This window comes from Capsella rubella, unplaced genomic scaffold (genome assembly GCF_000375325.1).
Source record: "Capsella rubella cultivar Monte Gargano unplaced genomic scaffold, Caprub1_0 scaffold_6, whole genome shotgun sequence".
Classification (NCBI taxonomy): Eukaryota; Viridiplantae; Streptophyta; class Magnoliopsida; order Brassicales; family Brassicaceae; genus Capsella; species Capsella rubella.
Genome location: NW_006238918.1, coordinates 1,914,189 through 1,941,812, shown reverse-complemented (window position 1 = coordinate 1,941,812; position 27,624 = coordinate 1,914,189). Strand labels below are relative to the sequence as shown.

Below are 27,624 nucleotides of genomic sequence, written 5' to 3'. Positions count from 1 at the left end.
ATAATATTATAAGCTTTGAATGGGTAAAATAAGATTAAAGACATACACTAACCGTTTGACCAAAAAAAAAAAAGACATACACTAAGTAGTACACGACGATCTCTCTAGAGCCCAAAGCTTCCTCTGATCCCGTAATGAAGAAAACGAAGACGCTGGTGGCTTCCATCTCCACCCTTTACAGACGAACCTATCCTTCAACTTCCCCGTGCAATCCACTCGCTACGATTGCTTCGATTCGTTCACAAACCCAATTGCCTCGCGAATCCCTTCAACATTACTCTTCAGCTGAGGCTCTCGCTAGACGACTCCGATGTTCCGGGAGAGTTTTCAGCTCGGACTCTGGCGCCGGGAAGAGAGTCTCCGGCTGCTGGAACTGCGGCGAGAAAGCTGCGTTTTTGTTCTGTGAATCATGCCGTAGTATTCAACCTGTCGATGATTCCGTCGATTATTTTCAGATTTTTGGCCTGTAAGTGTAACCGAGTTGATTAGTTAGAATCTAGGGTTTATGTCAAATTTGGATTTTTATGTGGATCATGCAAAAAGATGAGACCTTTGAATTGGGTTTTTCAAATTCTCATTCAATAACGTCTTGTGTTATAGGGAGAAGAAGTATGAGATAGAACCTGGAAGCCTCGAAGGCAAGTACAAAGATTGGCAAAAGAAGCTACATCCTGATTTAGTTCACAACAAATCCCAGGTCTCTTTGTTTGTACATTCTCTCTTACAATGCCTGCAATGTTAGTACTCATCTTCTCTTAGAATTAGCTTTTGCTTTTTGAATTGTTAACAGAAAGAAAGAGATTACGCAGCCGAGCAGTCTGCTAAGGTGACTGAAGCATGCAGGACATTAACCAAGCGGCTATCGAGAGCAATGTATATTGTGAGCTTCTTCACTTTTGCATTACGTTTTAATGGTTTTTCCTTGTCGTTTTTGCTTCTATTGTTTAAGGATTCTCAAAGGTTGCAGTTTTCTCTGAAACTATTTGATTTCGTGATGTAGATGAAGTTGAGTGGCATAAATGTCAATGAAGAAGAAACAATAACAGACCCAACATTGTTAATGGAGGTAAGCTGCCTAGTCTATTCACAAGTTATTAGTCGTGATGCCATATATTAGTTTTGTGGAACTTTTTCTGCTACTCTAAAGGTGCAAAGACATGTCTGACATAAATAAACACATTCACTCAGTTTTATTCATTGAAAATGGTGTTAGATTATGGAACTCAGAGAGGCCATATCAGAAGCAGATGGTTCTGAAGCGTTAAACCAGATCCAATCCCAGGTACCTTGAAAATTCCTGATTGATCTAGCTTCCTTCAGATGTTTGCCTACAAACACCTTAAAACCTGCAGCTTTGGGCACTGGTTGAATACTTGACTATACTGAACTGATCGAATCAATGTGATTTTGTTGTTTTTTCTCAAGGTACAAGAGAAATTGAAGCAATGGTCTGACTCTTTCGTCGAAGCCTTTGAAAGCCAAAGGTTTGATGAAGCTGTAAAATGCATACAGAGAATGACTTATTACGAACGAGCCTGTGAAGAAATTGTGAAGAAGCTATGAGGCATGTAGTCGTCCTTTAAAATGAACACGTTTTTTTCTTAATGTTTGCCTCTTAGCCTTACCGGTCACATTTGAAGGGAACACATCATGGCTCATAACTACAGTATCTTAGCTCCATGTTTTTAGTTTAGCTATATAGAACAGAGGGCTTTTAATAAAAGAGCATTTACAGATTCGTTGCTAAGAAAAATATTTAATTTGCTCCATTTGTATGAGGTTCTTCCATTGATACAGAATTACAGTAATTTGTCAGAGAGAGAGGTCATGTAGATACCTTTCGCTGTGCTACTAAAGCCGACTTCTTCTGTTGAACAATCCGGGCAAGATCCTGCTTGCCTTCTCTGTTTAACCCATAGAAAACTGTCCTGAAATTGATAGTGCTTGGAGCAATACCCTTATCCAGCATCTCGGACAGAAGCTTTAGGGCATCTTCAGATTTGCCTGCTTGGCACAAACAGTTTATGAACTTACTGTATGTTTTAAAATCTGGTGAAGTTCCTTTCTCTTCCATATAGCGGAATGCTTTCCAAGCCTCTTCCACTTTTCCCAGGTTCATGTACCCACAGATCATTGCCGTAAATGTAACAACTGAAGGTTCGCAGCCTTCTTCTTCCATTTCCTGACATGTCTCTATAACCTTCTCGAGCTGTTTCTCCTTGAAGAAATGAACAATCAAAGATGTGTAGACATGAACACTGGGTTTTATTCCCTTTTCCTTCATGGAATTTACTTTAGCCAATGCTTCTTGTAACTGCCCTCTCTGCAAAAAACCATGAACAATGCTTCCATAAGTATACTGATCTAGTAAAGATTTCTCTCCTTTAAATCTGTCTAATTCTGACAGAGCTTCCTCTAGTTTTCCAATTCGACAAAGAGCTCTTATATAAATGGAGTAAACCACAGGGACTGAGAAGCCTATCTTGCAGAGAGAATCCAAACAACTTTTTGCATCCTTTGTGTTACCAACTTCACATAAGCATCCCAAGTAGTCTTGGACTAGTTCTCTGTCTGGGACAAAACCCGAACGAATCATCTCACGGAACGTTCTGGTGGCTTCTTCAACGTTCCTGCCTTTCTTCTCGCAAAGAACTGTGATTAAACACTTGAACGTCGAAGAGCTCGGGATCAGACCCATATCTTTCATTTCTTTGAACGTTCTAATAGCAATGTTAGTAAGACCAGTTCTACCATACTGCATTATCATGATTGCCCATGTATCTTGTGTTATCAAGCAGCCTTGTCTTCTCATCTCGTAAAACAGACTTCTCATCTGCTTAAAATCCTTCCCACATCCTGCAACTTTGATGCTCATGTTGTATGCCTCTGAACTGTGCTTATAGCCATTTCTCTTTCCCACCCATGAAAAGAAACGTAAAACAGTGTTGCCTTGTATCTTAGCATTACGTAGAACCTCAACTACCAGTTCTGGCGTGAACTCAACTGTCGATTTCTCTAGAGATTCTTGGGTTCTCTCCCAATCTCGGGAGGATGATAACATGCGACAAATTTCTTGTACCGTTATTTTATCAACAGCAGAAGAAGCTGGTGGAAGAGCTGACTCTTGAACAAACTCACCCTCTTGCCTAAAATCTTCTTTGTCATATTCGTCTGGTTCTTGACAACAGAAATTGCATTTTTTCTGGATTTCTTTGACAAGTTCAACTTTCTCCTTTTCACCATTTTTCTCCATACTGGAGATAACCCAAGAAAACATATCATTCCTGATAGCCATCTTGGAGGTGTGCATCTGATTAAGTAGCTTCAGGACCTCATCATATTTTGCTGATCTGCATAGCTCCTTAGCAAAGATCGAATAAGATTTCCATGTCGGTTTGATGCCCTTTTCCTCCATGCTGCCAAACACATTCCATGCTTCAGCTACTCGGTTTTGGCCTAAATAACCAGCAACCATGGCTGTGATAGCGACACTGTCAGGCTCAATTCCGTTCTCTATCATCTCACTGAATAAATTGCAACCCTTTTCAAACTGTTTCAACTTGAAAAGGTGTTGCATAATCTCAGTGTATGTAGAAACTCTAAGTGTTTTCCCTGAATTTTTTATAACCTCAAACTGTTCAAGTGCTTTAGAAACATTGTTTTGTCTGAGATACCCACTGATAATGATCCCATAGACATTTGAGTCATCCAGTTTCCTTCTCTTCATTATATCGACAATTTCTAGAGCATCTACCATTCTATTGGCTCTACAAAGTCCTTTAACCAAAATCTCAAAATGTTTAGCGTCTAGGCACACTTCCTTGTTTTTTAGCTCGCGGATCAGTTCCAGCGCTTCTTTTATCTTACCGGAAACACAAAAACTCTTGAGCAAATAACCAAAAGCATCATGCTCTGATATCTCACATATCCTGACCATGTCATCTACAATGGACTGGACTACATCAACTTTCTCTGATTGCGTTATGCAATCCAGTAACATCTTGTAGGTTCTCAATCCAAAAGTGATACCCTTTTCCATCATCTCCTTATAGAATTCAAGCGCAAGATCACCTCTTCCGGCGATGCATAGAGACCTAATCATGATATCGTAAGCTGCAGCATCGAGTTCGAAACCACTTTTCCTCATCTTCTCAAAAACTAGCAGCCCTTTTCCTATCTTTTTTGCTTTCCCGTACACTGAAATAAGAATAGTCCATGTCCTAATATCCTTATCACAAGCGTTCTTCTCCATTTCTTTAACCAGTTCGTCTACCATATCGAGATCCCTTGCTTCCCCAGCTATGCTTAACATGGTGTTATATATTCCAACTCTATGTGAAAAACCATCTTTGTCTTTCACCCAGTCAAAGAACCTCCGAGCCAAATGAGGAACCTTGAAGCACCTCTTCAGTACATTCTCCACTATTTTTGGTTCAAACCGAAAACACAATTTCTCTAACCTATCCTCCATGGAAACTACATCGTCGTCTGCCCTAATGACACTAGTAATCTGATAAACGTCGACTTCTTGAAGAAGACCTTTCTGAGCCTCTTCATTCTCGCCTGAAAATCCCAATGCAGCATTTTCACGAACACCTTGCGTGCAAGAAACTAATGCTCTATTACCACAGACAGGTCCTGAGTCATCATGGGATCTGAGCCGCGTAGTCTCATTTGTTTTGACAACATCCGATCCTAAAATCTCAGTAATCTCGTTGAAAAGTGAGGTAATTGCAGTGGCTTCTGCTTGGATCTTCGATGGGTTCTCACGGGGTTTATTAGATTTCGATGACTTTGAAAAACCCGAGAAAGAAACGAGTTGGTTCCTTCGGGTTGGATCAAAAGAGCAGGACTTGAATCGGAACAAGGCTTTCATTGCTCTGACTTAATTCCTAAGTCAATTCCGACATCAACTGTGTGATGTTGTTAACACAACTCAAAACAGACGGAAAACGTTTGAAACTTACAACACACGTGTCATATTATTATTAGTAGGTGATGGTATCAGATTTCTGCTGTTTATAGACGATGCATTATGGCACCAATTGGTCCTGCTTTGTAATGTGACACTATCATTTTTTTTCTTCATATATTCTCTTTTATTTGAATGAAGAACCAAAAACGGCATCAGAAGAAAACAAGAAATCATTGAGGGAGCATCGATGAGACCACATGGAGAAATCAAAACTTGAGAAATTTCTCACAAGAAAATTAGACCACAAAGACAGCTAAGTTTGTGCTTTGTCCTCCAATAATCAACAAACACAGCCTGACCCAACTCACTCTTCCCATACATCCACGTGAATTTAGTTTATTGTAACCAAATATGTATAGAATACATTCTCCCAAAGTGAGAGACATTGTAATCATAGTGATGACTATAATTTAGTTATTCTCTTTACCATACCAACTGATATGGCATATGGGGGAATTATACTTTCCCTGTAGTAAAAGCCAAACAAAGGACTCCAAAAACAACAAATCCTTAGGATAAAAGAAAAAAAAAAAAGTAAAAGTTTTGTCTTCCCTTTTTTTATTTATTGTACTCTCATTCTCATACACCACCAAATTAATTAAAAAATGATTGATATATCTAATTACAGTATTCATAATCCAAAGACCAAACACCCACCCAAAAATATATATTTAAGACATGAAGAAAAAAAGAACTCAACAAACCATCCTTCTCATTCAATGGAAGATTGGTTGTTTGTGTTTCGAAACGTTGTTGTTGGTCCTCTCTTCGTTTCCTATTCACCCAAGGCCAAACCTTCAATCAGCTGAGTAAAGTGAAATACATGAATTCTCGTTACAACGGCGTATCGATGAACAACAAAAATCTTACTAACCTTTTCGAATGCGTTTACATCAATTCTTTGGCGGGTTTGCGAATTCACCGGCATTTGCTGAGATAAGTTTCCTTGCCAACAGCACCAAGCATGCTACAGGCTACTTCCAACAATTTCCCTGTTTGTTTCAAACAGCTTTATTAGGTCAAAGTCCATCACACACACACACACTAATCTCTCCATGATTGTCACCTTAATTATAATAATATTCTGGATTCGTACTTTACACAAAGCTATCAATAAAATACCCTATTTTTTTAACTACCAACAAGACATCTTGAAAGTAGGAAACATGACAAGATGCTAATAGACAGCTAGTTTTAGTGGCTATGACCAAAACACACACAAAATAGCTTAACCTATCTTTGATTCTTGCTTGTGGTTTCATATCATCTAATATTCTCATCAATCCTTACTTTCCTAACACATTTCTAATCTGCACCTGTTGCTCGTAATTACAGCATCCGGATTTGGATTACTAGACCCATCTTATTGGCAAGTCCGCACCAAGCCAGTGACAGAAACGTGGCTCCAGCTTTACATTTTTTGAACCCTAGTCTTAGCTCAAATTACTAGACCAGTCTTAAATTCTTGGACCCTAAACTGTTCTTGAACAATAAAATGACAAAACTAACATTCTCAAGATCTCATGGCTAATTCAAACTACACTAAAGATTACTGCAGCGGATCAATCAAACACTAGATATAAGACCAATAAGAGCACACATAAGAAAGAAAAACATACCTCTTCTCGGCTGAACAACTTTCTTAACCGGTATCTTAACCGATTCAACGAGCTCCTCCTCTTGAGGGAACAAAACACCATCAATCCCCTGAACCGAAATCCGACCGTCGGTAAAAATATCAGGATCGAACAAATAAGCCGACCTCACACCGTCCCCAAACTTAACCGAACCATCAGCTTCCTTAGCCGCAACCTTGTGAGGAAAACGCAGCGTATCAAACTTCACCTTCCCAAATCTCCTAACAGAATTGTACATACTCTCCTCCGTCTGATACTCAGGGATGATATGGTAATACATAATCTGCTCCGGTGCTCCTGGCTCGCTCAGCTGATCCGTCGTCAATTTCGCCATAGCTTCGTCGTTGGGAGCAAGAACCGTTAACACGTAGCCTTCTGAGACTAACCGACCCATCTCCGTCGCGAGTGACGTCAGATTCACGAGAATATCTGCCATCTCGTTGTACCCGCCGTAATGCAACAGTGTGTGGATGAAGTCTTTGACTTGAGCTTCACCGTCGAAGTGGTGGTGCTTGCCTCCAGGTCCCGGAGCTGGCGCCGGAGCTAGGGACGGACCAGGAGCCATGGCGGATTGGATCGGAAGAGCCGGTGGAGATCCGGCGGGTTTAGGAGCGACGGGTTTCTTCAGACGGTTGGTTCTCGGGTCAACTTCTGGAGCTCCTTCGGGTAAGACGGCGGAGATTGACTGGAGGCTACGACGGCGATTGAAGTCTTCTTGAACGGAGCGAGGAATGAGAAGCCGTTCGATCCCGTGGATCAATCCGTCGGGTCGGGTCAAGTCATCGGGCCGGATAATCTCGGCCGAATCAACCATCTTTTTACCGTCACCGTGGCTCAAATGGACCTGATCGTTGCCAAGCGTGGGGTGCTTGACCCGACCCGAATCTTCCGAAGGCCATTGGTCCGACCCGACCCGATGGGGTATAATGTGGAACATGAGGAGTGTTTGGAGAGATTTGAGATTACCTGGCTCGAGCAAGAAGCGCTTGAACTCCGGGTCAAGGTCACGCTCAAGAGCTTCATTGCGAGGGGCAAAAATGGTAATATTGTGAAGACCAACGGCGTCTTCAAGTGTCTGAAGGAGAAGAGCTTTCTCGACGAGCTCAGCTAGCTCAGTGTAACGGGAGTCGAGGAGAGCTACGAGGACGGAGTTGGAGTTGATCTGACCGGACCCGGAAGAAGGATTCGTGTTGTTCTTGGGTAATGCAGATGCGGTGGAGGAGATTAGGAAGAAGAAGAAGAGAAAGAGAGGAATGACGGCGGAGCCACCATAGATGCGGCGATCCATGGAGCTCTATCTCTGTAAGATCCGATTATGAGAAAGATGGAACAATAAATTTCTCTTTCTTTTTTTTTAGTGAAAGAGTTTACTTTTTTTCCTTTTGTTATATATTCTTCGAGTATTATTAATCTTGAAGTGTCGGCGATGGCAAGTGGAAGTGTTAAGAGAGAGATTGAGAGAGTTTGGTTGTGTGTCTGTCTATGTTGTGTAGTAGTAGGAAGTGTATTTTGGGGGGTTTATTCAGACTTTTGGAACCAGCCTGGTGATGGGACCACCCCCACAAAAAAGTTTTATAATTGTTGCTGACTTTGGATGTTTTCCACACACCTCTCTCGACTCGGCTCGGCCTTGGCTTGTAGTTGGCTTCTACTTCCTCTCAATCTTTTTTCCCCCCTTGTATTGGTTTGTATGAAGAATAATGGTTGGAGAAAAGTAATGTGTGATTTGGTAAAGGGAACGAAAGAAGTGCGTGATGATATACTTAGCTTGAAAGTGAAATTAGGAGGAGAAGGAAAAAGGTAAAAGGAAGAGAGGGGCATGTGAGTTGGAGAAGCAAAAGAAAAGAAAAGGGAAGCCGAAGAACGCGTGGCTTATAAAGTAAGCTGTCGGTTTGGGACGTAAACATCCATCCATCCATCTTTCTAGTTTGCTATTGAGTTTGTGACTTGTGTAATGACTGACCCCTTCTTCGTCCAATTACTTACTTCCACGCGCCAATCTTTGTTCGTAAAGGTCACGCCACTACTAAGCGTTTTTTGTTTTCTCTCTTTTTTTTTTTTTTTTTTCTTTTTTGTCGTCTAGCAATTTTACTCGAAGAGCGAATAACTTGTTATTAACCCACGAGGATAATCTTTTTGGGCTCATGTTGGGCCTGTTGGCCTGTTTGTATTATTTCGTTATAGCTTGGATTATATTTTTGGTAACCCAGAAACTTCGAAAGTTTTGCTGCGAGTTTAGGATATCCCATATGTTCGGGATCACTCATCATCACTCACTCATATTGTTTAAAGTTGTAGGTTTGTCATGAAATGGATCCACAGATGTCGAGTTCATGTGTTTTGCAAAATACAACATTTTCTAGTGAGTCGTGAGTAGGGATGTTAACTCGCGACGCGAATTACAATTGAATGGAAAACATGTGACACTTTGAAAAAAAAAAACAAAAAATTATGGATCACGTAAATCCTACAAATATTTTCTTCCAAAAACATTTACAAGTCTCCGTTAAAACAACCATAGTTCTATCTTCATTCTTCACCATTGAAGTTTACAGTGAGCATATGTTTCTACATCTACAGCTCACAATATTGCAGTTTAAGTCATGTATATATCTATCCTCAACTCGACCTAGAATCAAACATTTTCCATAATATCTCCTGGATTTTGATTTTACGACCTTTAAAACATGGGTTATATATTGTAACTTGAGCCAAAATACAATTTTCGGGATATATATGACACCGCATTGTCAGTTTGATAGTATCTAGACCTTGGCTTCATAGCACCATGCATGTTGCCATTGTACTGGGAGAAAATGTGTATCCCACCGGCCACATTCACAAGAAAAAAGAAAACTAAATAGTTAAACCAAAGTTGTGAAAATAGTACAACAATAAGAAATGAGTAATTAGTAAATACTATATAAAGTCCAAACTTGCACACAGCTATCACAAGTTTCGATTGGGTTAGGTTTGATTAAAAGTATACCTTAATGTTGTAATAGAAAAGAAAAAAAGAACAGTTAAAGACAAATATGCATTGGATTCAACGCATGGAGAATTGTCTTATCAGAAGCTGCATTTACATGTGTAAAGACAATTGAAACTAAACAAATCTGTATTTATAAATAGAGATAAAAGAGGAAATAAAGAAGAGTACTATAGCTAGCTCGTCAATAAAATTAAAATAAATATGTAGCGTGGTGTGTCATGTGTGGTAGGAACTCTGTGAAATCAATGTTAAAGAAAGGTCCCCCACACCCACACACACACACACACAGAGAAGAGAAGAGAACATAAGAAAAAAAGGGGTAAAGAAAGAAAAGGACAGTTTACACGAAGAGTCACACTGTACTCTGGCCCTCACATGAAACCCTAATTACTCAACTTTATTCACTTTTTTTTCACTCGACGTCCTTTATTATTTCACCACCTGACTCAGTGTGACCCTCTCTCTCTCTCTCTCTCTCTCTCTCTCTCTCTCTCTCTCTCTCTCTCTCTCTCTCAAGCCCTAGCACTTAGCCTGTCACACCTATCTAAAAGCTCTACCAGCTATATTCCATATCCCACGCTTCTTCCGAATCTACTTACTGGATCCCTTCTTCCTTCTCTTTATACGATCCCCAACTAAACCACGTCTTAATCATGCACTACTCTTTCCAAATGTTTATGCTACTCCAAAACTAGCTAATTTCATAATATCCATGTGTTTGTTAGTACTATTATTTAGCTTTTCTATGTTATACAAAACCACTGTTTACTTCACAGTGTTTGATTGATCCTACTTAGACTGTTCATTATGGCATGTTTGCCACGTTCCAAACTCAAACATATGTCTTTCCTCCTTTAAAAAAAAAAAAAAAAAATCCTTTCATTATCATATCTGTGAATTCATAGATTATTGTGTAACCTAGAAGTGCACATACAACTTACGTACGTTACCAAAATTTTTTAATCAAACACACTTAACTTAGTCCATGAATCTATAATTAAGATGATTCACGCATCATGAATGTATATATAATTTCTTATATTATTTTGGTTTTTAATGTTTAATCATCGTACTACAAAGTTAACTTTTGCTTTTGACTATGATTTGACTTGTAATTATTTGTGTGTTTTCGTATCTCCAAAAAAGTGGTCTTGTTGCAAAGTAGAGAGATCTTCACCCTAGTGGACGGTCTACTCTGTACGGCTAAAACATAATTACCTCCCAACAAAGTTCAAAGTTGATTCCTTTGTCAAGTTTTGTGGCAATGTAGTAACCAATCTTTTAACCCAACAAAACAAAAAGTTTGGTCACATTTTCTAATGTGAACTAAATAATGTAACATAATCTATCATCAATTCCATATATATATATCACATTAGAAAGTCACAATCCAAAAAAGATTGATTGAAAAGCTTCTAGATAAATTGAATTGACACATATATTTCTATCAACATTGATCATGATCTCGAATTCACATATTGGTTTTACAGACTAACACTTGAACAAAAACAATCTCAACAAGAATGTTAGAAGCATTAAGGAGGCGACGCCGTTTCAGCACGAGAAAGGCTTCGCCAGAAACCTCCACTGTAGAATCTGTTCCACATCTCCTTCTCCAATGCAATCACAGCTTCATCATCTTCTTCTTCTTCCTCCTCCTTCTCGTCTTTGCTCCCCAGCGGATGTACAGCGAATTGCGAACTCCCTACTTTGCCCAGCTTCTTCTCGCAATCTCCACTCTCTGAACTCTCCATTTTTTTGGCCAATCGTCTCCGCCTCATACGGCGGAGTGCGCGGCGGCAGAGTCCGCGGGGAACCTTGTAAACAGCGAGGACGACGAGGTTGACGACGCTGCAAGGGCAAAGACAAATGGCCGCGCAACTCGCCGTCGTACCACCGCAACACTCAGCCGTGGTGGATCCTCCGCCGCATAACGACGGCGATGAGAGACTTCGACGGAGACCCGGTTGTTTCCGGCTGGTAGAAGTCGACGGATTCATCATATACGAATAAATCTGAGAGTTTGTTTTTGACTAATTATCAAAACAAATGCAGATAGAGAGATCTCAATCCAATCCAATCAAATCAAATCAAGATACACGAATCTATCGATCCTCCTCTCTTGGCTCTTCTGGTTATCACCGATTCATCATAAAAGAAAAAAAACCGAGAAAATCGCCAGAGAAAAGGAGATATCTTTCGAGAGAATCTCAAAGGTTTCGTTTTGAATAGGAGACTGGAGAGAGTGTGGGAGAGAGAGCGTACGGATGAATATTATTGTAAAAGATTGGAAAAAAAGAAAAGAGGAAGAAGAAGGCAAAAAAGCTATATAATAAAGTCAGAGAAATGTGTTTCTGTTTCGGTTACGCTTGGGATACTAGTACTAGTAGTAGTAGATGACGACGAGGAGCCATGATTCATATATTTTATTAACATACCAATTATTTTCTTTGGGTTATATATATATATATATATTAAATGATAGTATTCCACGTAATTGTTCTTATTTAAATCAGTTGGATTAATATCTATAATTGAATCTTAAATGTTATACAAGGATACACAATTCATTACTAGATTTTCAAAATATCCTACTTATATCTTATCTGTTTTTTTTTTTTTTTGACTAATCATTAAAGTTTAGATAAGAAAATATCTTGACTACTTGATAATTATCACACACTAGCACTTATCATATAATCTACTACCGTCTACCACTGGATAATGCTAAAAAAAATATATTTAAATATAATTACTAATGGATAACGCAATTACATATTTTTTTAAAAAATTTTCTTTTTTAACATATATATTTTAATAAAAATTTATGAATAAATAAAGTGTGTGTGATTTTGTTATCCAAAAAAAAGCAGTTAATTAAAAATGTGATATTTTGAGCTTTAAACTTTTTTATTTGACTCTCTTTAAACTGCAAAAACAAATTTAATGTAGCCCACATCAAAACACAACACCAATAAAAGAGAATATGGGTTTGGGCTTTAGAATTTTAATACGATATGAGACCTATAAAATCAAAGGCCCATTACGGGCCCAGTTTATATTTAAAAAAAAAAAAAAACAAGAAACGATGCCACGCAAAATCCACGCTGTTCACACCTGTCCCCTCTCTCTCTCTCTCTTTCTATCTTGCTCTCTTGCTTTTAATTTTTTCCTTAACGACGAAGAAAAGAAAAGCAGAGAAACGGAAGCAATTTTTAGCATAATAACTACGATTTCTCTCTCTGACTCTCTCTAGCTTTGAAGATAAGACTGTGGCAGCTTCGTCTCTTCTAAGACGTTAGGAGATCATTCATCCGATGGGTCTTCTCTCCAACAGGTTTCGTCTTCCCCCTCTCTCTTTTGTTTTCCAGAGAACTTGTTTATCATCTTACGTTTTCTCACAAAATTTGTATATCTCTTGTGTTAGAACAGGATCGACAGATCGAGTTTGAAACCTGGGGATCATATCTACTCCTGGAGGACTGCTTACATCTATGCCCATCACGGTTTGTATTCATCTTCGATTTCTCTTCTTCCTAACCCAATTGTTCTCTCTATTTATTGCTTTTGACTCTTTCAAAGTTCGATTTTTTTCCGTCTATGTAACTTAAGCTGTCTAGTGTTCAATCAATTTAATAAATGATCGAGAAAATTTTAGGGTTTGTGGGTATTTTTGGTCGATGAATTAGAATTGATGCTTTCTTATCAACTAGCTAGGCTTTAAGGTGATCCACCAATGTTGTGATGGAGTTACTAATATTTTGCATAGTTCACAAGTTATTTTTTCTACGTTTGTGCTTAGGGGTCTATGTTGGAGATGATAGAGTCATCCATTTCACTAGACGAGGCCAAGAAGTTGGAACCGGGACTGTTCTAGATCTCATTCTAGTGAGCTCAGGTCCATCCCGGATTCACACCCACTGTCCAACCTGCGTTCCACCAAACGAAGGTCATGGTGTTGTTTCCTCGTGCCTAAGCTGTTTCCTAGCTGGTGGTGTTCTGTATCGGTTTGAGTACTCTGTCAACGCTGCTCACTTCCTCGCCAAAGCCCGAGGAGGAACATGTACACTCGCTGTCGCTGACCCTAATGACATAGTTGTCCACCGGGCCAAACACCTCCTTCAAAACGGGTTTGGATGCTACGACGTTTTCAAGAATAACTGTGAGGATTTCGCTATATATTGCAAAACCGGATTGCTGGTTCTTGGGGGAAGGACAATGGGACAGAGTGGACAGGCTGTCTCCATTATAGGTGGGCCTATTGCTGCGGTTTTGTCAACGCCAATGCGGCTTGTGACAACAAACATTTATGGAATGGCGGCTACGGCGGTTGGTGTGTATTGTGCTAGTAGATACGCGACTGATATCGGAATGCGAGCTGACGTCACGAAAGTTGAAGCAGAGGACCTTACAAGAAGGTTGTCTTCAGGACTTTTCCAAGTTCTTGATCCTCCATTGGCAGCCATAGCTTTACCAAGCACTAGTTAATAGATAAGCTTAAGCTTCATCAGCTTATCTCACTGTTGTATTTCATGTTGTGCTTTGGCTTAAAAAAAATTGTTCTAATATAGAATACTACTTGTAAAAACTTATATTTTCTTATATGCACAATTGAGCAAAGTATAAGCAAATCTAGCTTATACTGTATACAGTAGGTGGAAAAGATCAAACACAAAAACAACAACAAACACATACGTAATTACCAAGTTTTTATTTATATCTTGTTTTTCTTTATGACCCTCCAATTATTAGTCTCTTTCGTCTCTCTACCTATTCTTTAACTCTAGCCTAAAACGGTCCGTGCCAAACTCTACCCTAAAACGGAACCAAACTGCGAAATCCAAATAAACACTAATCACTCACGCATCTCTCGGTCTCGCCCGACGCACCAGCCGTGAGAAGCAGTAAGTAACGGTCATATTGGACTACATCCTTGCGCAAAAGCATAGAGATGTAATAGTTTTTTCCTTTATAACATCAAACATTTTATTAGCTTTCGCTTTTATGTCTACCTTCAGATCTGTCTCAGGGTTGAGTAATAACAAATATGTGTTCTAAAGGAAAATTAGCTGGCAATTGTAATGTAATATGAACATTAGAAGCAACAAGTTTCATAATGTGGGATTCTTGGAAAGTTACAAGAGCTGGTTAATGTGATGCGAAGACAAAACCACAATGATTCCATAAAAAAAACTTTAAGATAGCACAAAATTGTTTCAGGAGAGAACAAAAAGAAACAGTAACCAAACATCATCCTCGCTATTTCTATCCATAATAATTCTTCGACAATGCCTGACATTTGATTACACAAGTAAAACAGCATTTATACATCCGTCATTCTCGGGATTGTTAGTCACTTGAGCGTATTTCCCTGAAACCAAAATGAAGATAGTTAAGGCACTGCCAACACTATTTACGGCTTTTGCATAAGGGTCAGTATATTTGTCCTCACTTACCCCAAACAACCTTTCCTGCAGGTGTAACAAGGCCAAGCTCACTCACATTGACCTGAAAATCCATTCACATAACTTGTGATATTTGCACCTTTAACATAGCTGAGATAAGTGCGAACTTAATATGTATAGAACTCGGGAACTAACCTCAATGATGGTTCCCCTGGTCATGACACCAAGTGATGTATACATGGGACCGTTAGGATTCTTCTTAACTCCGATGATCTCAAGACAGAAAGTACACTTAAGTTCAGGATGAGTGACGTGAGCCTTGGTGAAACGTAGCCCAGATGGACGGATGAAACGCTCGTACTTCGGAGGCTTCCTTGTGAAAGCAGGTCCAACAAATGTAGCTTTTGTAACCATCCGCTTCCATTGCTTTGCTGTAGTTGATGCAGAAAAAAGGAAAAAGCACTTCAATAGTTGTAAGCAGACTATTCAGAACTAACAAAACAGATCCACAAAGTAAACTCAATCTATAGTCTACAATCAATTCCTGAATCGATAGCATCTGTACAATTAGGCGTCTTAAAACATAAAGTGACAACAAAAGAAGCAGCTAAATCAGGATCCGAAAGCAGATACATACTTTTCCTTTTCCCAGATCGGATCACTCTGAACATTTCATCTTCAGCGACTGGACGGACCTGTAAAAGGAAGGGGCTATTAGCTGCCAAGAGAAAAGAATTTAAGCTTTACCCATCAGTTAGAGTTTCAACAATGAAGGAATGCAAAAGCAGAGAGATTTCACCTTTGGAAGAGGAACCTCCCATTTGCCAGCTTTCTCTTTCCTCTTTTGCTTAATGGTGTTACTAAGAACCTACAAACACAAAAACAACTTTTTAATGCATTGCCTCACCAAGTTTCAGAAGTAGAGATATCTCAACTGAAAAAACAACTAACCTTGGCCCGAGTGGTCTCTTCACGATCAAGAAGATAAGCAGGAACAGCTCCTTCTTGAACATTCTCATCAGCCTTACGCCTTGATGATGACTCCTCATGCATTTTCAATCTGTAGTGTCACACAAAGTAAAAAAGTCAAACAAAAGGTAAGCAAATTTATGCTAATTTCATTCTACAGAAACCACAATGACACTTAAAACTTTTGGCAATCCACCTTGCTAGTAAACATCTTTGGCCTAAATAATACTCAGTCACAGAGAAGAAAAAGGAAACACTTACGTTTTCTTCATGAGAGCTTTCTCAGCATAGTTCTTCTTAGCAATCATCTTACCCTTGATACCTAGAGACTGCGATTTCACCAAAAACACAATGATGAATCAGTAAAAGGCGAGCTGAAATTATTTGAAAAAACAATATGGAATAAAAAGAAGAAGAAATAACAACCTTCTGAGCCATGGTGGAGTGCTTGTGAGCTGCACGAGCCTCCTTCTTGCGCAAGCGCTCATGGTGGTCGAGGCGATATCCATACCTCTTCCTGTGTTGCTCTATGTAATCTCCCTGAGGCTGTTGTTATTCATCCAGCAATATAAGAAACCACAGAAATTGTCAGATATCGAAAATCTCTCCATAGTATCTGAGAAACGAAAGCTTTAAGAAGAAGAAAACGGATACTAAGGCGGCGGAGAACGTACCATGGTTACTCTAAAGCGATCAGACGACGACGGTGAGAGAGACGGAGACGGGAAGATGGAGAGAGAGATGTTTAGAAACTGCGAACTAGGGTTTTATCAACGGGTCGGATTATTGTTGTCACAAGTTAATGGGCTTTAAATCATAAGATGCTTAAGCCCATTACTTCAGATGGTGGAAGTCAAACGATGGACGCTTATTGGAGAGTTTTGACTTTTCAACGTTTCTTTAGTTTCTTACACTCAAGGGCAGGGGCGCAGGGCACAAGCACATAGTCTTTGAATACTCATGGTGTAGTGCTGGAAAGAGTTATCATAGGTTAAAAAAAATTATGGTTCAGATCTTCCCATTTACGATCAAATTAGATTTAAATTAACTTTTTAAAACTTCAACAATTGGTACCAAAGCTAGTGTAAGTACTAAGTATGTTGACTGTTTGCTTTTCCATGTGAAAACTCATCATATTTTTGGTTGGAAGTCTAATCACTTTAATTAAGCTCTAAACCAAAAGTTCTACATAATTGCCATCAAAACTGGTGCTGCTTTCCCAAACGAGCAAAGCTAAGTCAGGTATCTTTTTAGCATCCTTCGTAGAAGAGAGCGCAAGTGATTTTTATGATACAGTTGTGGAACTTGTTAGGCGAGTAAGCTTTTGGATGCAATTTTAAGTCGCTCCCCCGCAATTTTCATCATATGTTTTCCTTCAACAGTCAAGCTTGTACTTCGTGAGGACTGCACAATTAAGATGCAAAACTGATCAGGCCAAGGTTTCGCAGTTTGCAGTAACAATAAGAGAGTAGGAAATGAAACCTGCAAAGAGATAACGTTCTGCAGAATCAAATCGATCTCCGACTTGGATAACAATATTATCTTCCTAACTTTGACATCGTTGTGCATCAGCAGGATCACAGAGACTATACACTGTATCAAATTCAACGAGTTTCGACCACTCTCCCTGTCTTGGACCGATTCCAGTGCTTTGGTGTTTTCACTAACCATCGATTGCATTCTTTTCAGAACCTGTTCCGTGAGTTTGGAGCTTCGCTCGAACAAGAAATAGCAAGGTAATAAATAGTAGAGACATGTTTGTATGTAAAGGTAAGAGTTCTCCTTATCTTCTGGTATACACTGCAAGAAGAGTGCAGAGAGATGTGTTAATCCCAATGTTGAAATTAAATGAAACAAAAGGACCCTGAAAAGTGTACAAAAGTAATGTGCTTACATTGACTATGTCGATCAAGTATCCTGGTAAGAATTCAATTAGAGTTGTTAAACTGCTTTGAGAAAGTTTCGTAGGTTTAGAGTCCAACGCGCAGATCATCCTGAGTATGGCACAGCCATTTTCCAACGCAGGCTTCACAATCTGAATCAAGAAGAAACATATCCTTAAGTATTTGCAATGCCATACACGAGAATATTACTATGCACTTATATCTCTTTTGATAATACTTATATTACACAAAAGATAAACTTACTATTTGTTCGAGTAAAACTTTCTCTAGAATCTGGAGAACAAGAGAACCATCACCCATTTCTGACAAGCATGAACACACAAGGTTTGTAAGCGCTTGAAACGTGCCACAATATGTCTTCCGCTCATTACACTCCATCACTACCTGCAATTTCTCTACATGAACATAAAATAATAAGGTAAGCTATCACCATTACATAAAAAGGCATGATTATCTCTCAAACAATCTCAAAATCGAATTCCTTTCGAAAACTTCAAATAAATACATATAAGTATTTTCTTAAACCCAAAAGCAACAAATAATCTTACAGATTCCAGAAAGTACCTGGGACAGCTTTGAAACGTGCAATTACAGTGATAAGGAAGCTAAAATGATCTGTAATATGGATATATCCAGCTCTGTAAGCAGTGTGAAGAATTTCCACTATTCGATACAACACACCTGGTTCAAGTTGTGGATCTGTAATACACATTGAGTTGGGTCAATTACCCTTTTTTTTCATTCTATCATCAACAGAAGCCAGTTTTAAAGTTGAATAAATGCAGCGGAATGCAATGTGATACTCACACAGACAGCATGAAACTATTGCTTTCAGCATAGGGGAGCTGAAATTGTCTATGGTGAAGTAATAAAGAAAACAGAGAGCCAGTTCTTGGGTTTCCCTAGGGAGATTTGCAAAAGATCCCCCATGTACATCACCTGTACAATTTAAAAGATGACAAAACGTCAAGTCCTATTTTAAGTTTAGTGACACTAAGAATTTCAAAGAACGTTTTTTTTGTTTTGCACACCTTCTCCCTGAGAAGGGATGAAGAAGTTTCTGATGTCTTCTTCAAATGTGGGGCAATGATTCAGACACCCAACTCGCCCAAGGTCAAGCAAAAGTTGCAAAACAACCTGAAGAAAATAACAAAATTGGTATAAATGAGAAAACGAGGAAGTGATCCTAGTTGATCAAAAAGGGGTCCATGTAGTAAGGATTACCTTGGTAGATTCGGGATGCTTATCACCTAACAGATTAAGCAGTGATGGAAGTTTGTTGACCCAAGCACTCTGGTAGTTATTTACTGTTGGTACACTTGCATTGGGATAACGGATATCTCCATTCTGCAGATATACAAGAAGCAGATTTAGATTTCAATGTGTGTAGAAAGTTTAAAGCGGGTTGAAACAGTCAGCAAATATCTACGACTGAACATTTCATGGAAAAATTACTTACAGGGATAATCACGTCTCTAACAATTGAAACGCAGGCTAATTTAAGTGTAGACTCTGGTTTGCAGTCGCTGAAGGTAGCGGTAAATGCCTGAAAATATAAATACAAACAATCATATATAAAACGATGTTACTACTAGCTATCAAAGGAATTGAAAAGGTATATCTCACTGTCTAACTAAAATTGCTCAAAGACTCTTATACGAACCTGCAGAAGATTTTCTCTCCAGTCATGGTCCACCCTCAAAATAAGTTTTGGAACAAAGGGCAAGAATGCAAGTAATGTCTTCTCGTGAATAGGTTTACTAAGCCTAATGCTCCCGATGATCTGTTAAATAAATGTTTGCAAATTCCAGTGAGATACTTTTTTTAGTTCCCGTGTAGATTTGCAAGGAAATTGGCAGTAATCAGATAAAATGCAGACAGAGGGACGCACATAAAAAAAAGTTTGTAAGCAACTAATCAGCTTGAGTTAATATATTAATGTAAAGTAATGAGAGCTAACCTTGCCTAGTAGTGTATTCTCAATAAATTCCAGAAATCTATTGGAAATATCAGTAGGAAGGTGGCTCCATTCACTTACTTCCAAAAAGATTTCTGTCAATCTACTATTGAGGATAAAGTACCTTTCATCAACCTGTCAACAAACAATCAGCTGGTGCTAGGAAGGTCTATCGTTGCAGCAACATACAAGAATATCAAATTAACTATTTTCGTACCTTCCCAGAAAGATTGTTTTCTGGATTAAGGGGAAAAGAACCAAGTAACTTTTTCGATAACAATGACGCTATGTCTTGATCCAGTATCATCAGAGTAACTTCTTCAGATGCGGGTAGCCATGTATTCTGTCTCTGAGTGTGCCTATGAATGGAAAACTTGATTGCATAACGTATGCTGCAAAGTATATGGTTGATACAGTTAAATGATGGTGCATCGAATCCTCGCGGAGCATGAATCAATGGAATGAAATCTTGGAAACAATTGATTAAGACTCCAACAATCTCCTTCAATCCCCCGGAGACATGGGAAAAATCTGTAAGAACCCATTAAAAAATGGTTAAAATCTGTAAACTTCAGCACATGCAAAATCATAGAAAAAGGAACCATTGGTGCTATCTAATTACTAAGAAAATCAAATCTACGTGGCGACATTTTTATATCCAAACCATAGATTATGAATTGTGGGGAGAGACAGTAGAACAAAAATAAAGGGATATGAAATTTTAAATATGCAACAGCTACTTATTTCTTCCGAGCTTTGCATAGCCAATCTGAAAGTCGTACTAGAGAGGAAGAGGGCAAAGGAAAATGGACTAGTTGTACAGTTGCTAAGTGCATAGGTTCAAGAAAACATGCTACAAGCCATATACCAATAACTTATGAGAAAAAAAAACAGATGGTACATACGAGAAGATACTTTTGCACCATCTTGCTCATACGCGAGTATCGGTTCATTCCGTAAAGGTCCCTGCAAAAGATTGAAAAAGGGGCATAAAATGTAAAACAAAAGAGTTAGAATCGGCACAACAGAGCAAATTCCCAGAGTGGTTATGCGAGTATCTAAAATTAAAGAAATAGTAATAAATACAAAGGATCTCTCTGAACTAATTTCATAAGACAGTGCCTTTATTGGGAAACTTGTTGATAGGCGTCACCGTTCTTTGAAAATATTATAGACTCTCCAAGAGGTAAAAAAATTTCTCCATATGGTTCCCTCGGATTTTAAAGATATAGCTGCATTCTATATACTCAGCCTTTTATCAAGATAGATACCAAAAAAAGAAAAAGCAGAACCATATACATCGCTATGCTACTTCCTGGCATGCACAAAACAAGAACTTTGGAGTCATCAGGAGTGGAAATTGATTAGATACCTGCTTTTGTGATTCGATGTTACTCTCATCACATGGCAACAGCGACAGGCAATGTGCCAACCCAGAAAGAGCTACCTTTAGCTTGTTTTTATCTTGGACATAAAAATGGTTTTTTTGAATAATATCCTTGTAGTTTTCGAGAATCTGCAACAAGTAGTAGATGGAAATTTCAGGGAAAGTCTTGCAAGAATAAACATATAAAGCAAAAAGCTACAGGCAAAAAATGGAAATGTAAAAGTCTGTGTCATAATCAAAGAAATCATAGTAGTCACCTTTTCAGCATACAAGGAAAAGGTAGGCGGGTAGTACTCCACAACAAGGTGGAAAAATTTAAAAGCCATCAACCGAACATCAATCGCTGAATTAGTCATACCGTTAAATACGTATGACATTAAAAGTGACACCATAGGGCCCTGGCTATCCTGAATAGATTCACATATAATCGGCTGTTAGATACAACAGTTAATTAAAGAGGCAAGTTTAAAAAGGGGATGCATAAGAAACAGACTATACACCATATAAATTTCAAATTTACATATTGAACTCATAATATGAAATGGAACAAACACAACAAAGTAAGAGAACCAACGTAAGTGGATCAAATGAAAATAACAAGTGGAGAACAAAAAAAAGAGAAGAACTGATACCTCCTTACAAGCAGGAAAGATCTCACTCTCAAATAGTTGATAAAAAGTATCTCTCACTAGCATATCATCATCATTAATGCGTTCCCTGAGTTTCTGTATGATAGTATATTTATGTGACTGCAGCTCTGCCGGATAATTCTTTAAAAGGTCTTTGATACCGTGTAATGCATCTACATTGACAAAACACCAAAATTGATCCACGGAACAACATAGCAAGGAATGATATTTTCCTCAACCAAAAACATCTAATTCAACATGAGCAAAAGAAAAAAAAAGAGTACCCTTGCGAACTTTGGCATTGTGATGAGAAGTTTGATGCAGAAGCTCTTTCAAGGTCAAACCTTTCTTACTTGTAGCTAAGCCACTCTTTTCAGCTCCCACACTTTGTTCAGGAAGTATAATAGCTGCAGCAATTTCAAAGATAAGCACAGAGCTAAGCTAATAAGGGAAGAAGAAGAAAAACTGAATTTCAGAAGAAAGCAGATACCTTTGGATTTAATCTCAGTGTTAGTTGCATTCTTCGGTGGAGGCAATTTTCTCCCGAGCTTTCTCTTAATTTTCTGCCAAAATAAAACAAAATATCATCAGCACAATTCATCAAACACTTGAAGAAGAAGAAGACTCATCGAATTTAAGAAGAAAAGAGACAAACAAGTTTAAAAAACACACCTTGAAATCAATTCCTTTCTTTTGCTGCTTCTTTGCAGGAGCCTTGGAGCGAACCATATTTTATATATCTTAAATACAGCTACTGTAAAACCCCAGAAGCAACTCAAATTAGCTTCCCCTGAAGCTTAGAGATAAACAATCACACAGACGTAAAAACTCAATCAAGAGTGTCTCACAAATACCTAGTAACAGGGGGGAGACAGAGGTGGTGGCGGAAGGGGACTGTATTATTCGGTTAAGGCTAGGCTTTTAATTAGACCGGTTTAGATGCTGTAATTAAACCAAATCCGCCAAACGACGCCGATTTGCAGGTGGTGCTGAGGATACCGCCGGCAACGAATTTAGGCGAAGGAAAAAAACAAGACAAAGGCCACGTAGGGTTTAAGACTTTAAGGTTATTTTTTTGTTTTTTCCTTTTTTAGTCCATTTAAAATTATTTAGTTCCCTCAAAAGTTATAAAAAAAAAGTTAAGGAAGTGATTACAAAAAAAAAGTTCTTAAACTTTCTTTTGGATCAGCAGCAACTATATTGAGCTCTATTAGAATTAAATCATTCGTGAGGATTTATATATATAGCATCAAACTACAAGATCGATGTCTGAAGTCTGAACATTAAGGAGATTCATGCAATATTCATCTATAATGGGGCTCAAGAGAAACTTGTATAATGAATTGATTGTTTTCCTCCTAATCAGTGTATTCACTTGGTGAAGCTTGTGCAGATTCAATCCTTAGACGAGTCCATGGAGACCACCTCTCCATCCATAATATAAGGGTTGAATTGCTTTATGACATGCTCATAGACAGGTCTCTTGAAGTATACAGCCTGTCAGAAGAACGAAAGAATTATAAGGCCGACATATTGCAGGCACACACACACAAGCACAATAATACTCTAAAGGCAAAAGCTCACTCACATGTTCAATCACTTGTTCTGGTAGCATCCAAGACCACACCTTAAACTCTGGTTTTGCAGTACCATCTCCAAGGAGATTTATCTCTTCCTCTTCGCCCGTAAACTTGAAGAGAAACCTGTATCAGACAAACATCATGAACAAACAATTGTTTGGATCCTGTATATGCAGCTATAAGATTGTTTCCACAGATATAGTAGACTGTTATAAGCTTTAGTTGTTACCACTTCTGAGCTTGGCCTTTGTAGCTTGTTCGCCATTTCCGGTTTAGTTTATCCTTCACGTCTCGGGGAAAATCATAGGTCAACCAGTTTGGAATCTAGATTTTTAAAATAGTCAAAAGCTCAGTTTGGTGATACACAAAGCAATTCCAACTCTGATTCCGAAAACCTTAGAAATGAATCTTGTTGAAATAGATTTAACAATTTACTATGAGAGAGATGTCAAAAGCGTGCCTCCGCAATGAATTCCGCAGAGGTAACCCCTGTTTCTTCTCTAAGCTCTCGAAAGGCAGCGTTTCTCAAATCTTCTCCCTCATCAGCACCACCCTGTAAAAGCAGAGTTAGTAAACATATGCCCAAAATTGATACCCTACACCTACAGGATCATAAGCTGGTGAATCTCCTTTGTCCCAAAAAAAAAAAAAAAAAAAAAGCTGGTGAATCTCCAGCATAACCTATTTCTCAGTTTCACTTTCTCATATCCTCACTGCGAGTTTGAGATCCTTATAGTCATTTGCATTTGGTCCTTACCATGGTTATAACTTTGTATTTTCAAATGAACTAGCACACCTCTATCAAAACAGTACAAAGGAGCTGTTGTTTGGTGAGAAGTGAGAGCTAAGCTCTCCAAAGCAATCAAATTACTCAGCAAACAAAGGACTACAATAAACCCATTTTGGAATCACAAAGAGAGCTAATAGAAGATTCACCTGAGGCATCTGCCATGTATCCGGAACATGAATCTTCGACGCCGTAAAAATCTGCCAATTCCAAAACCATTTTTCAAATCCCAATCAAGTGGACAAACTCGTTCCAAATCAGATAAAAGGGAGAAAGGAGTTACCTTTCTACATGGGCTAACGAGACAAATCCCAACATTTTTCCGGTAACCAACCGGAGGAGACTCAAATGTTATAGCCGGCGGAGATAAGGCAACGGATAAAACCACCAGTGGCTTTGGAGAAGAGACGGGAAGTTTCAAGCAAGAGAGTTTCACAGGAAACGAACAGCAATCTAGATGAACTGAGACTGCTGATTTCCCTATGAATCCAGAAGCCTTCACGGCCATGACGACGGCAACTTCTTAATAGCGCGGCTTCCTCCTTCGTCCCCGGCTCAGAACTATCGGTGATTGGTTTTCATGTTCTCTCTCACAAGTGATAGAAATATATTATTACGACAATACCCTTACTCGCTCGCATACTCAAAACGACATCGTTTCGACCGTCTATGGTCTTAAAGTCAAAACTAGAGCAATTCTGTAAGTCAACATGAGCTCAGAAGGCCATTGAGCTATTAACCCAAAGCAAAGCCCAATTAATGGATTTCTTTTGTTCTATAGACGTAAAATAAAATAAGGGTTTGGCGTAAAGATTCGATATAGCCAAATCTTTTTTTTTTTTGACAAACAATCATATCAAACTAACAAAAAATGTACAATTTCCTTTCTCCATGAAGTTATATTACTTCTTTAATCATTAGTTTTCGTTTCTTTTTGTTTAAACGTTCGTTAATTTCCTATTTTTCTATCGCACAATAATCAATTTTCTAAACAAGCACATAATGTATCCATAATCCCATTCATAAATATTTTTATTACCAAATATCATATTACTTACATTACCATACACTGTTATCGTTATTAAATTAATAAACTTTCTACACAGACTATATATTAAACTTCTCTTTTTTCCACTAAACCTCCTAACAATAATCACCACCGGAGCTCCGACATGACTTTAAAAGAATGTGGCTCTCACCACAGCCACTCAAGGTACCGTAAAATCCTCTACAGGGTGATATGGCCATTATTAATAACCCTCTTCGTAGTCCTTCTCTCAATTTTCCTGATTTGGGTAATCCATCGACCATCTAAGCCACAATTCACCCTCCAAGACGCCACCGTCTACAACTTCAACGTCTCGGGAAATCCACCGAACCGCCTCTCCTCAGCCTTTCAAGTCACTGTCTCCTCTCGTAACCCTAACGGTAATATCGGTATCTACTACGACAGTCTCGACGTCTACGCTTCTTACCATAGCCAACAGATCACTGTACCGACATCGATCCCTACGACTTACCAAAGACATAAAGAAGTCACCGTTTGGTCTCCTTTTGTCGGTGGTGACTCTGTTCCCGTCGCACACTACAACGCTAAGTATCTCGATCAAGACCATAAAGCTGGCTCCATCAGGTTGGACCTTCATCTCGACGGAAAAATCCGTTGGAAAACTTTCATCACCAGAGAATATCACCTCCACGTTCGGTGCCTCGCGATTATTAACTTCCGTAATGAGAACTCCGGAGTTATTGTCAGAAACAACGCCGTTAAATATTCCCTAACCATGCCTTGCAGTGTTAGTGTCTGAGAAAAGACTACTTGTGACGGTGATATCATCAGGTCACAGATTTTTTATTATTAGTTACGTAATATATTTTGGTACTTTCGTATAAAGTTTTTGAAGTATTAATTCTTTCACTAGAAAGGTTCAATAAGAACATTCAAATATAGCGTAAGAATGAGGTCCAATTCGATCATTGCCGCAATGATCGTTATATTTCGTTACCAACTAATACTGATGCGACTTCTTTTTGTTATTATGTTTTTTTTTTCTTATACATTCTGCTGACTCTCCCACGTGTTTGGTTTCCTTTGTAGCCGAATCCTACATTGTTTTTGTTTAACCTATTTGAATACACAATCCTAGTATTGGAATCGAAGTAAGCGTGTAAATTATATAAGAAGATGTATAATGGGAACTCGGAACTGAGAATGAATAATCATCATACATGAGATAACCAAAGGATAACGTAAGTAAAATTATTGAATTGTTCATGAACTTGTACCAATATTGGTTCGTTGGTAACACCATCCATACCAATTCAACGTTCGAGTCATGATGCATTGAAGTAAAAAAAAAAAAAGTCATGATATGCATTCTAAATTTTCACAATGATTATTAACAAAACAAACTTGTGGTGAGAACCACCAAAACTAGCTAGTTCTATGAAAAGTCCCAGAAAGAACTAAAGTCTTCATCATTTGTTTGTCGAAATCAACTGAACTATTTCGTCCAGACAACTAAGCTCGAAGGATCTCGTGAAATATATTTGTTTAATGTTCTATTTAGTTTAATGTGTAATTACGATATACACTGACACCGCATTTTATAATGAAAACGTTTGTTCAGCAGTTTTTTCTTCTCTTCAATTATTGTATTACTAGTTTCAGAGTACTTTTGATATATATTATTTATAACTGTTTAAAATTTAATATAATGTTCAGTTGGGATCTAGTATTATTATTCTTTGGTTAAATCTGCTTGACCTTTCTCATTTAAGAAAGATGTAACATCTGAAAGCATCTCTTCAGCTAATAATCTTCGTTTTACAATTACAGGTCACATCATCCCAACAACACCAACCTCCCCTAGTCTTTGCAATGTTAAAAACCAAACAATAAAAAGTCTTTGCAATGTTTAATTTTCTTTGAAGTTGAGAAATTTTTCACATTAAACATTTTCATTAACTGATAAAAATAACTTTCATCTGTGGAATTGTTCTCATATATATGGAAACCCCACCTTCAGTTTCAACTTGCAACCAACACATATAATTCCGAAAGTCTGGACCGGGACTGGCTTGTACTGTTTCTATATTTTGTATAGACTTATTAGAGTTTTGCACCATTGTCTAAGTTCTTCTTGCTCAAAAGTCTTTCGTCAAGATTCGAAAAACAAAGGTTTTGGCTACCTTAGCGCGGAGTCGCTATTGTGGAAGTTTCTCGGAAGCTTACAAGGAGGAAGTATTACTTTTTGTAAATATGACTCTCTTTACACAATTCACAAGCCAACTACCGCACTAATCAAGGATTATCACATTCCCACAAAGTGCATATCTTATATATAAATATTCACATTTGACAAAAATAAAATACTCCACACTAATCTCATTTAATCACCA

At 38.4% G+C, this 27,624-nt stretch overlaps 9 protein-coding genes across 11 annotated transcripts; 3 read left to right on the top strand and 6 right to left on the bottom strand.

Annotated features, from left to right (window-relative positions):
* The first annotated feature begins 58 nt into the window (after positions 1 to 58).
* LOC17884428 (iron-sulfur cluster co-chaperone protein HscB, mitochondrial) lies at positions 59 to 1,769 on the top strand. Its single transcript, XM_006288353.2, has 6 exons — positions 59 to 466; positions 601 to 697; positions 791 to 880; positions 1,001 to 1,066; positions 1,214 to 1,282; positions 1,426 to 1,769. The coding sequence occupies exons 1-6, from the start codon at positions 135 to 137 to the stop codon at positions 1,561 to 1,563; spliced, it is 792 nt and encodes a 263-aa protein (XP_006288415.2). The 5' UTR covers positions 59 to 134; the 3' UTR covers positions 1,564 to 1,769.
* On the bottom strand, positions 1,614 to 4,951 carry LOC17883043 (putative pentatricopeptide repeat-containing protein At5g06400, mitochondrial). The gene has a single exon (XM_006286652.2). The coding sequence runs from the start codon at positions 4,874 to 4,876 to the stop codon at positions 1,826 to 1,828; it is 3,051 nt and encodes a 1,016-aa protein (XP_006286714.1). The 5' UTR covers positions 4,877 to 4,951; the 3' UTR covers positions 1,614 to 1,825.
* Positions 4,952 to 5,473: 522 nt separating this feature from the next.
* Positions 5,474 to 8,380, bottom strand: LOC17881880 (fasciclin-like arabinogalactan protein 17). Of its 2 annotated transcripts, none has more exons than XM_023780787.1 (3): positions 6,595 to 8,380; positions 5,850 to 5,967; positions 5,474 to 5,780 (listed from the first exon to the last, which is right to left on the bottom strand). In XM_023780787.1, the coding sequence occupies exons 1-2, from the start codon at positions 7,898 to 7,900 to the stop codon at positions 5,894 to 5,896; spliced, it is 1,380 nt and encodes a 459-aa protein (XP_023636555.1). In that variant the 5' UTR covers positions 7,901 to 8,380; the 3' UTR covers positions 5,474 to 5,780; positions 5,850 to 5,893. The 2 variants fall into 2 exon arrangements, with proteins under 2 accessions (XP_023636555.1, XP_023636556.1); XM_023780788.1 differs by having other exon boundaries at positions 5,474 to 5,750.
* A 2,637-nt stretch (positions 8,381 to 11,017) lies between these two features.
* On the bottom strand, positions 11,018 to 12,013 carry LOC17884200. The gene has a single exon (XM_006289788.2). The coding sequence runs from the start codon at positions 11,605 to 11,607 to the stop codon at positions 11,140 to 11,142; it is 468 nt and encodes a 155-aa protein (XP_006289850.2). The 5' UTR covers positions 11,608 to 12,013; the 3' UTR covers positions 11,018 to 11,139.
* A 748-nt stretch (positions 12,014 to 12,761) lies between these two features.
* Positions 12,762 to 14,253, top strand: LOC17881697. Its single transcript, XM_006288427.2, has 3 exons — positions 12,762 to 12,941; positions 13,037 to 13,110; positions 13,407 to 14,253. The coding sequence occupies exons 1-3, from the start codon at positions 12,922 to 12,924 to the stop codon at positions 14,090 to 14,092; spliced, it is 780 nt and encodes a 259-aa protein (XP_006288489.1). The 5' UTR covers positions 12,762 to 12,921; the 3' UTR covers positions 14,093 to 14,253.
* A 435-nt stretch (positions 14,254 to 14,688) lies between these two features.
* Positions 14,689 to 16,746, bottom strand: LOC17884142 (ribosome biogenesis protein NSA2 homolog). The gene is made up of 9 exons (XM_006288327.2): positions 16,653 to 16,746; positions 16,405 to 16,524; positions 16,240 to 16,307; positions 15,961 to 16,069; positions 15,809 to 15,877; positions 15,647 to 15,704; positions 15,205 to 15,440; positions 15,061 to 15,112; positions 14,689 to 14,975 (listed from the first exon to the last, which is right to left on the bottom strand). Exons 1-9 carry the CDS (start codon positions 16,653 to 16,655, stop codon positions 14,908 to 14,910), a joined length of 783 nt encoding a protein of 260 aa, XP_006288389.2. The 5' UTR covers positions 16,656 to 16,746; the 3' UTR covers positions 14,689 to 14,907.
* Positions 16,747 to 17,011: 265 nt separating this feature from the next.
* LOC17881893 (testis-expressed protein 10) lies at positions 17,012 to 22,863 on the bottom strand. 2 transcript variants are annotated; one of them, XM_006286979.2, is made up of 20 exons: positions 22,710 to 22,863; positions 22,528 to 22,609; positions 22,346 to 22,418; positions 22,140 to 22,262; positions 21,859 to 22,028; positions 21,484 to 21,633; positions 21,212 to 21,355; positions 20,745 to 20,805; positions 20,057 to 20,370; positions 19,843 to 19,974; positions 19,546 to 19,665; positions 19,342 to 19,428; positions 19,107 to 19,229; positions 18,914 to 19,019; positions 18,690 to 18,821; positions 18,447 to 18,581; positions 18,126 to 18,277; positions 17,873 to 18,013; positions 17,461 to 17,778; positions 17,012 to 17,382 (listed from the first exon to the last, which is right to left on the bottom strand). In XM_006286979.2, exons 2-20 carry the CDS (start codon positions 22,582 to 22,584, stop codon positions 17,287 to 17,289), a joined length of 2,634 nt encoding a protein of 877 aa, XP_006287041.1. In that variant the 5' UTR covers positions 22,585 to 22,609; positions 22,710 to 22,863; the 3' UTR covers positions 17,012 to 17,286. The 2 variants fall into 2 exon arrangements, with proteins under 2 accessions (XP_006287041.1, XP_023637491.1); XM_023781723.1 differs by lacking the exon at positions 22,710 to 22,863 and having other exon boundaries at positions 22,528 to 22,693.
* A 177-nt stretch (positions 22,864 to 23,040) lies between these two features.
* Positions 23,041 to 24,800, bottom strand: LOC17883519 (nudix hydrolase 27, chloroplastic). Its single transcript, XM_006286497.2, has 6 exons — positions 24,506 to 24,800; positions 24,372 to 24,422; positions 23,896 to 23,988; positions 23,665 to 23,759; positions 23,444 to 23,558; positions 23,041 to 23,352 (listed from the first exon to the last, which is right to left on the bottom strand). Exons 1-6 carry the CDS (start codon positions 24,728 to 24,730, stop codon positions 23,251 to 23,253), a joined length of 681 nt encoding a protein of 226 aa, XP_006286559.1. The 5' UTR covers positions 24,731 to 24,800; the 3' UTR covers positions 23,041 to 23,250.
* Positions 24,801 to 25,394: 594 nt separating this feature from the next.
* Positions 25,395 to 26,030, top strand: LOC17881951 (NDR1/HIN1-like protein 1). The gene has a single exon (XM_006286700.1). The coding sequence runs from the start codon at positions 25,395 to 25,397 to the stop codon at positions 26,028 to 26,030; it is 636 nt and encodes a 211-aa protein (XP_006286762.1).
* Positions 26,031 to 27,624: the final 1,594 nt, after the last annotated feature.

What these genes read in the sequence shown, in the direction of transcription:
- LOC17881697 (XM_006288427.2), top strand. Translation starts at nt 12,922, where the DNA reads ATGGGTCTTCTCTCCAACAG. An exon ending in ATGGGTCTTCTCTCCAACAG is followed by an intron (nt 12,942 to 13,036) that starts GTTTCGTCTTCC and finishes GTGTTAGAACAG; the next exon opens with GATCGACAGATCGAGTTTGA. An exon ending in TTACATCTATGCCCATCACG is followed by an intron (nt 13,111 to 13,406) that starts GTTTGTATTCAT and finishes GTTTGTGCTTAG; the next exon opens with GGGTCTATGTTGGAGATGAT.
- LOC17883519 (XM_006286497.2), bottom strand. Translation starts at nt 24,730, where the DNA reads ATGGCCGTGAAGGCTTCTGGATTCATAGGGAAATCAGCAGTCTCAGTT. An exon ending in TCGTTAGCCCATGTAGAAAG is followed by an intron (nt 24,423 to 24,505) that starts GTAACTCCTTTC and finishes TGGAATTGGCAG; the next exon opens with ATTTTTACGGCGTCGAAGAT. An exon ending in CTGCGGAATTCATTGCGGAG is followed by an intron (nt 23,760 to 23,895) that starts GCACGCTTTTGA and finishes TTAAAAATCTAG; the next exon opens with ATTCCAAACTGGTTGACCTA.
- LOC17881880 (XM_023780787.1), bottom strand. Translation starts at nt 7,900, where the DNA reads ATGGATCGCCGCATCTATGGTGGCTCCGCCGTCATTCCTCTCTTTCTC. An exon ending in AGTTGTTCAGCCGAGAAGAG is followed by an intron (nt 5,968 to 6,594) that starts GTATGTTTTTCT and finishes TGAAACAAACAG; the next exon opens with GGAAATTGTTGGAAGTAGCC.
- LOC17884200 (XM_006289788.2), bottom strand. Translation starts at nt 11,607, where the DNA reads ATGATGAATCCGTCGACTTCTACCAGCCGGAAACAACCGGGTCTCCGT.
- LOC17883043 (XM_006286652.2), bottom strand. Translation starts at nt 4,876, where the DNA reads ATGAAAGCCTTGTTCCGATTCAAGTCCTGCTCTTTTGATCCAACCCGA.
- LOC17881893 (XM_006286979.2), bottom strand. Translation starts at nt 22,584, where the DNA reads ATGGTTCGCTCCAAGGCTCCTGCAAAGAAGCAGCAAAAGAAAGGAATT. An exon ending in CAATGCCAAAGTTCGCAAGG is followed by an intron (nt 22,029 to 22,139) that starts GTACTCTTTTTT and finishes TTGTCAATGTAG; the next exon opens with ATGCATTACACGGTATCAAA. An exon ending in TTTCCTTGTATGCTGAAAAG is followed by an intron (nt 21,356 to 21,483) that starts GTGACTACTATG and finishes TACTTGTTGCAG; the next exon opens with ATTCTCGAAAACTACAAGGA.
- LOC17884142 (XM_006288327.2), bottom strand. An exon ending in AAAGCTCTCATGAAGAAAAC is followed by an intron (nt 16,070 to 16,239) that starts GTAAGTGTTTCC and finishes GTGACACTACAG; the next exon opens with ATTGAAAATGCATGAGGAGT. An exon ending in TGCAGGAAAGGTTGTTTGGG is followed by an intron (nt 14,976 to 15,060) that starts GTAAGTGAGGAC and finishes TTTTGGTTTCAG; the next exon opens with GGAAATACGCTCAAGTGACT.
- LOC17884428 (XM_006288353.2), top strand. Translation starts at nt 135, where the DNA reads ATGAAGAAAACGAAGACGCTGGTGGCTTCCATCTCCACCCTTTACAGA. An exon ending in TATTTTCAGATTTTTGGCCT is followed by an intron (nt 467 to 600) that starts GTAAGTGTAACC and finishes CTTGTGTTATAG; the next exon opens with GGAGAAGAAGTATGAGATAG. An exon ending in TAGTTCACAACAAATCCCAG is followed by an intron (nt 698 to 790) that starts GTCTCTTTGTTT and finishes AATTGTTAACAG; the next exon opens with AAAGAAAGAGATTACGCAGC.
- LOC17881951 (XM_006286700.1), top strand. Translation starts at nt 25,395, where the DNA reads ATGACTTTAAAAGAATGTGGCTCTCACCACAGCCACTCAAGGTACCGT.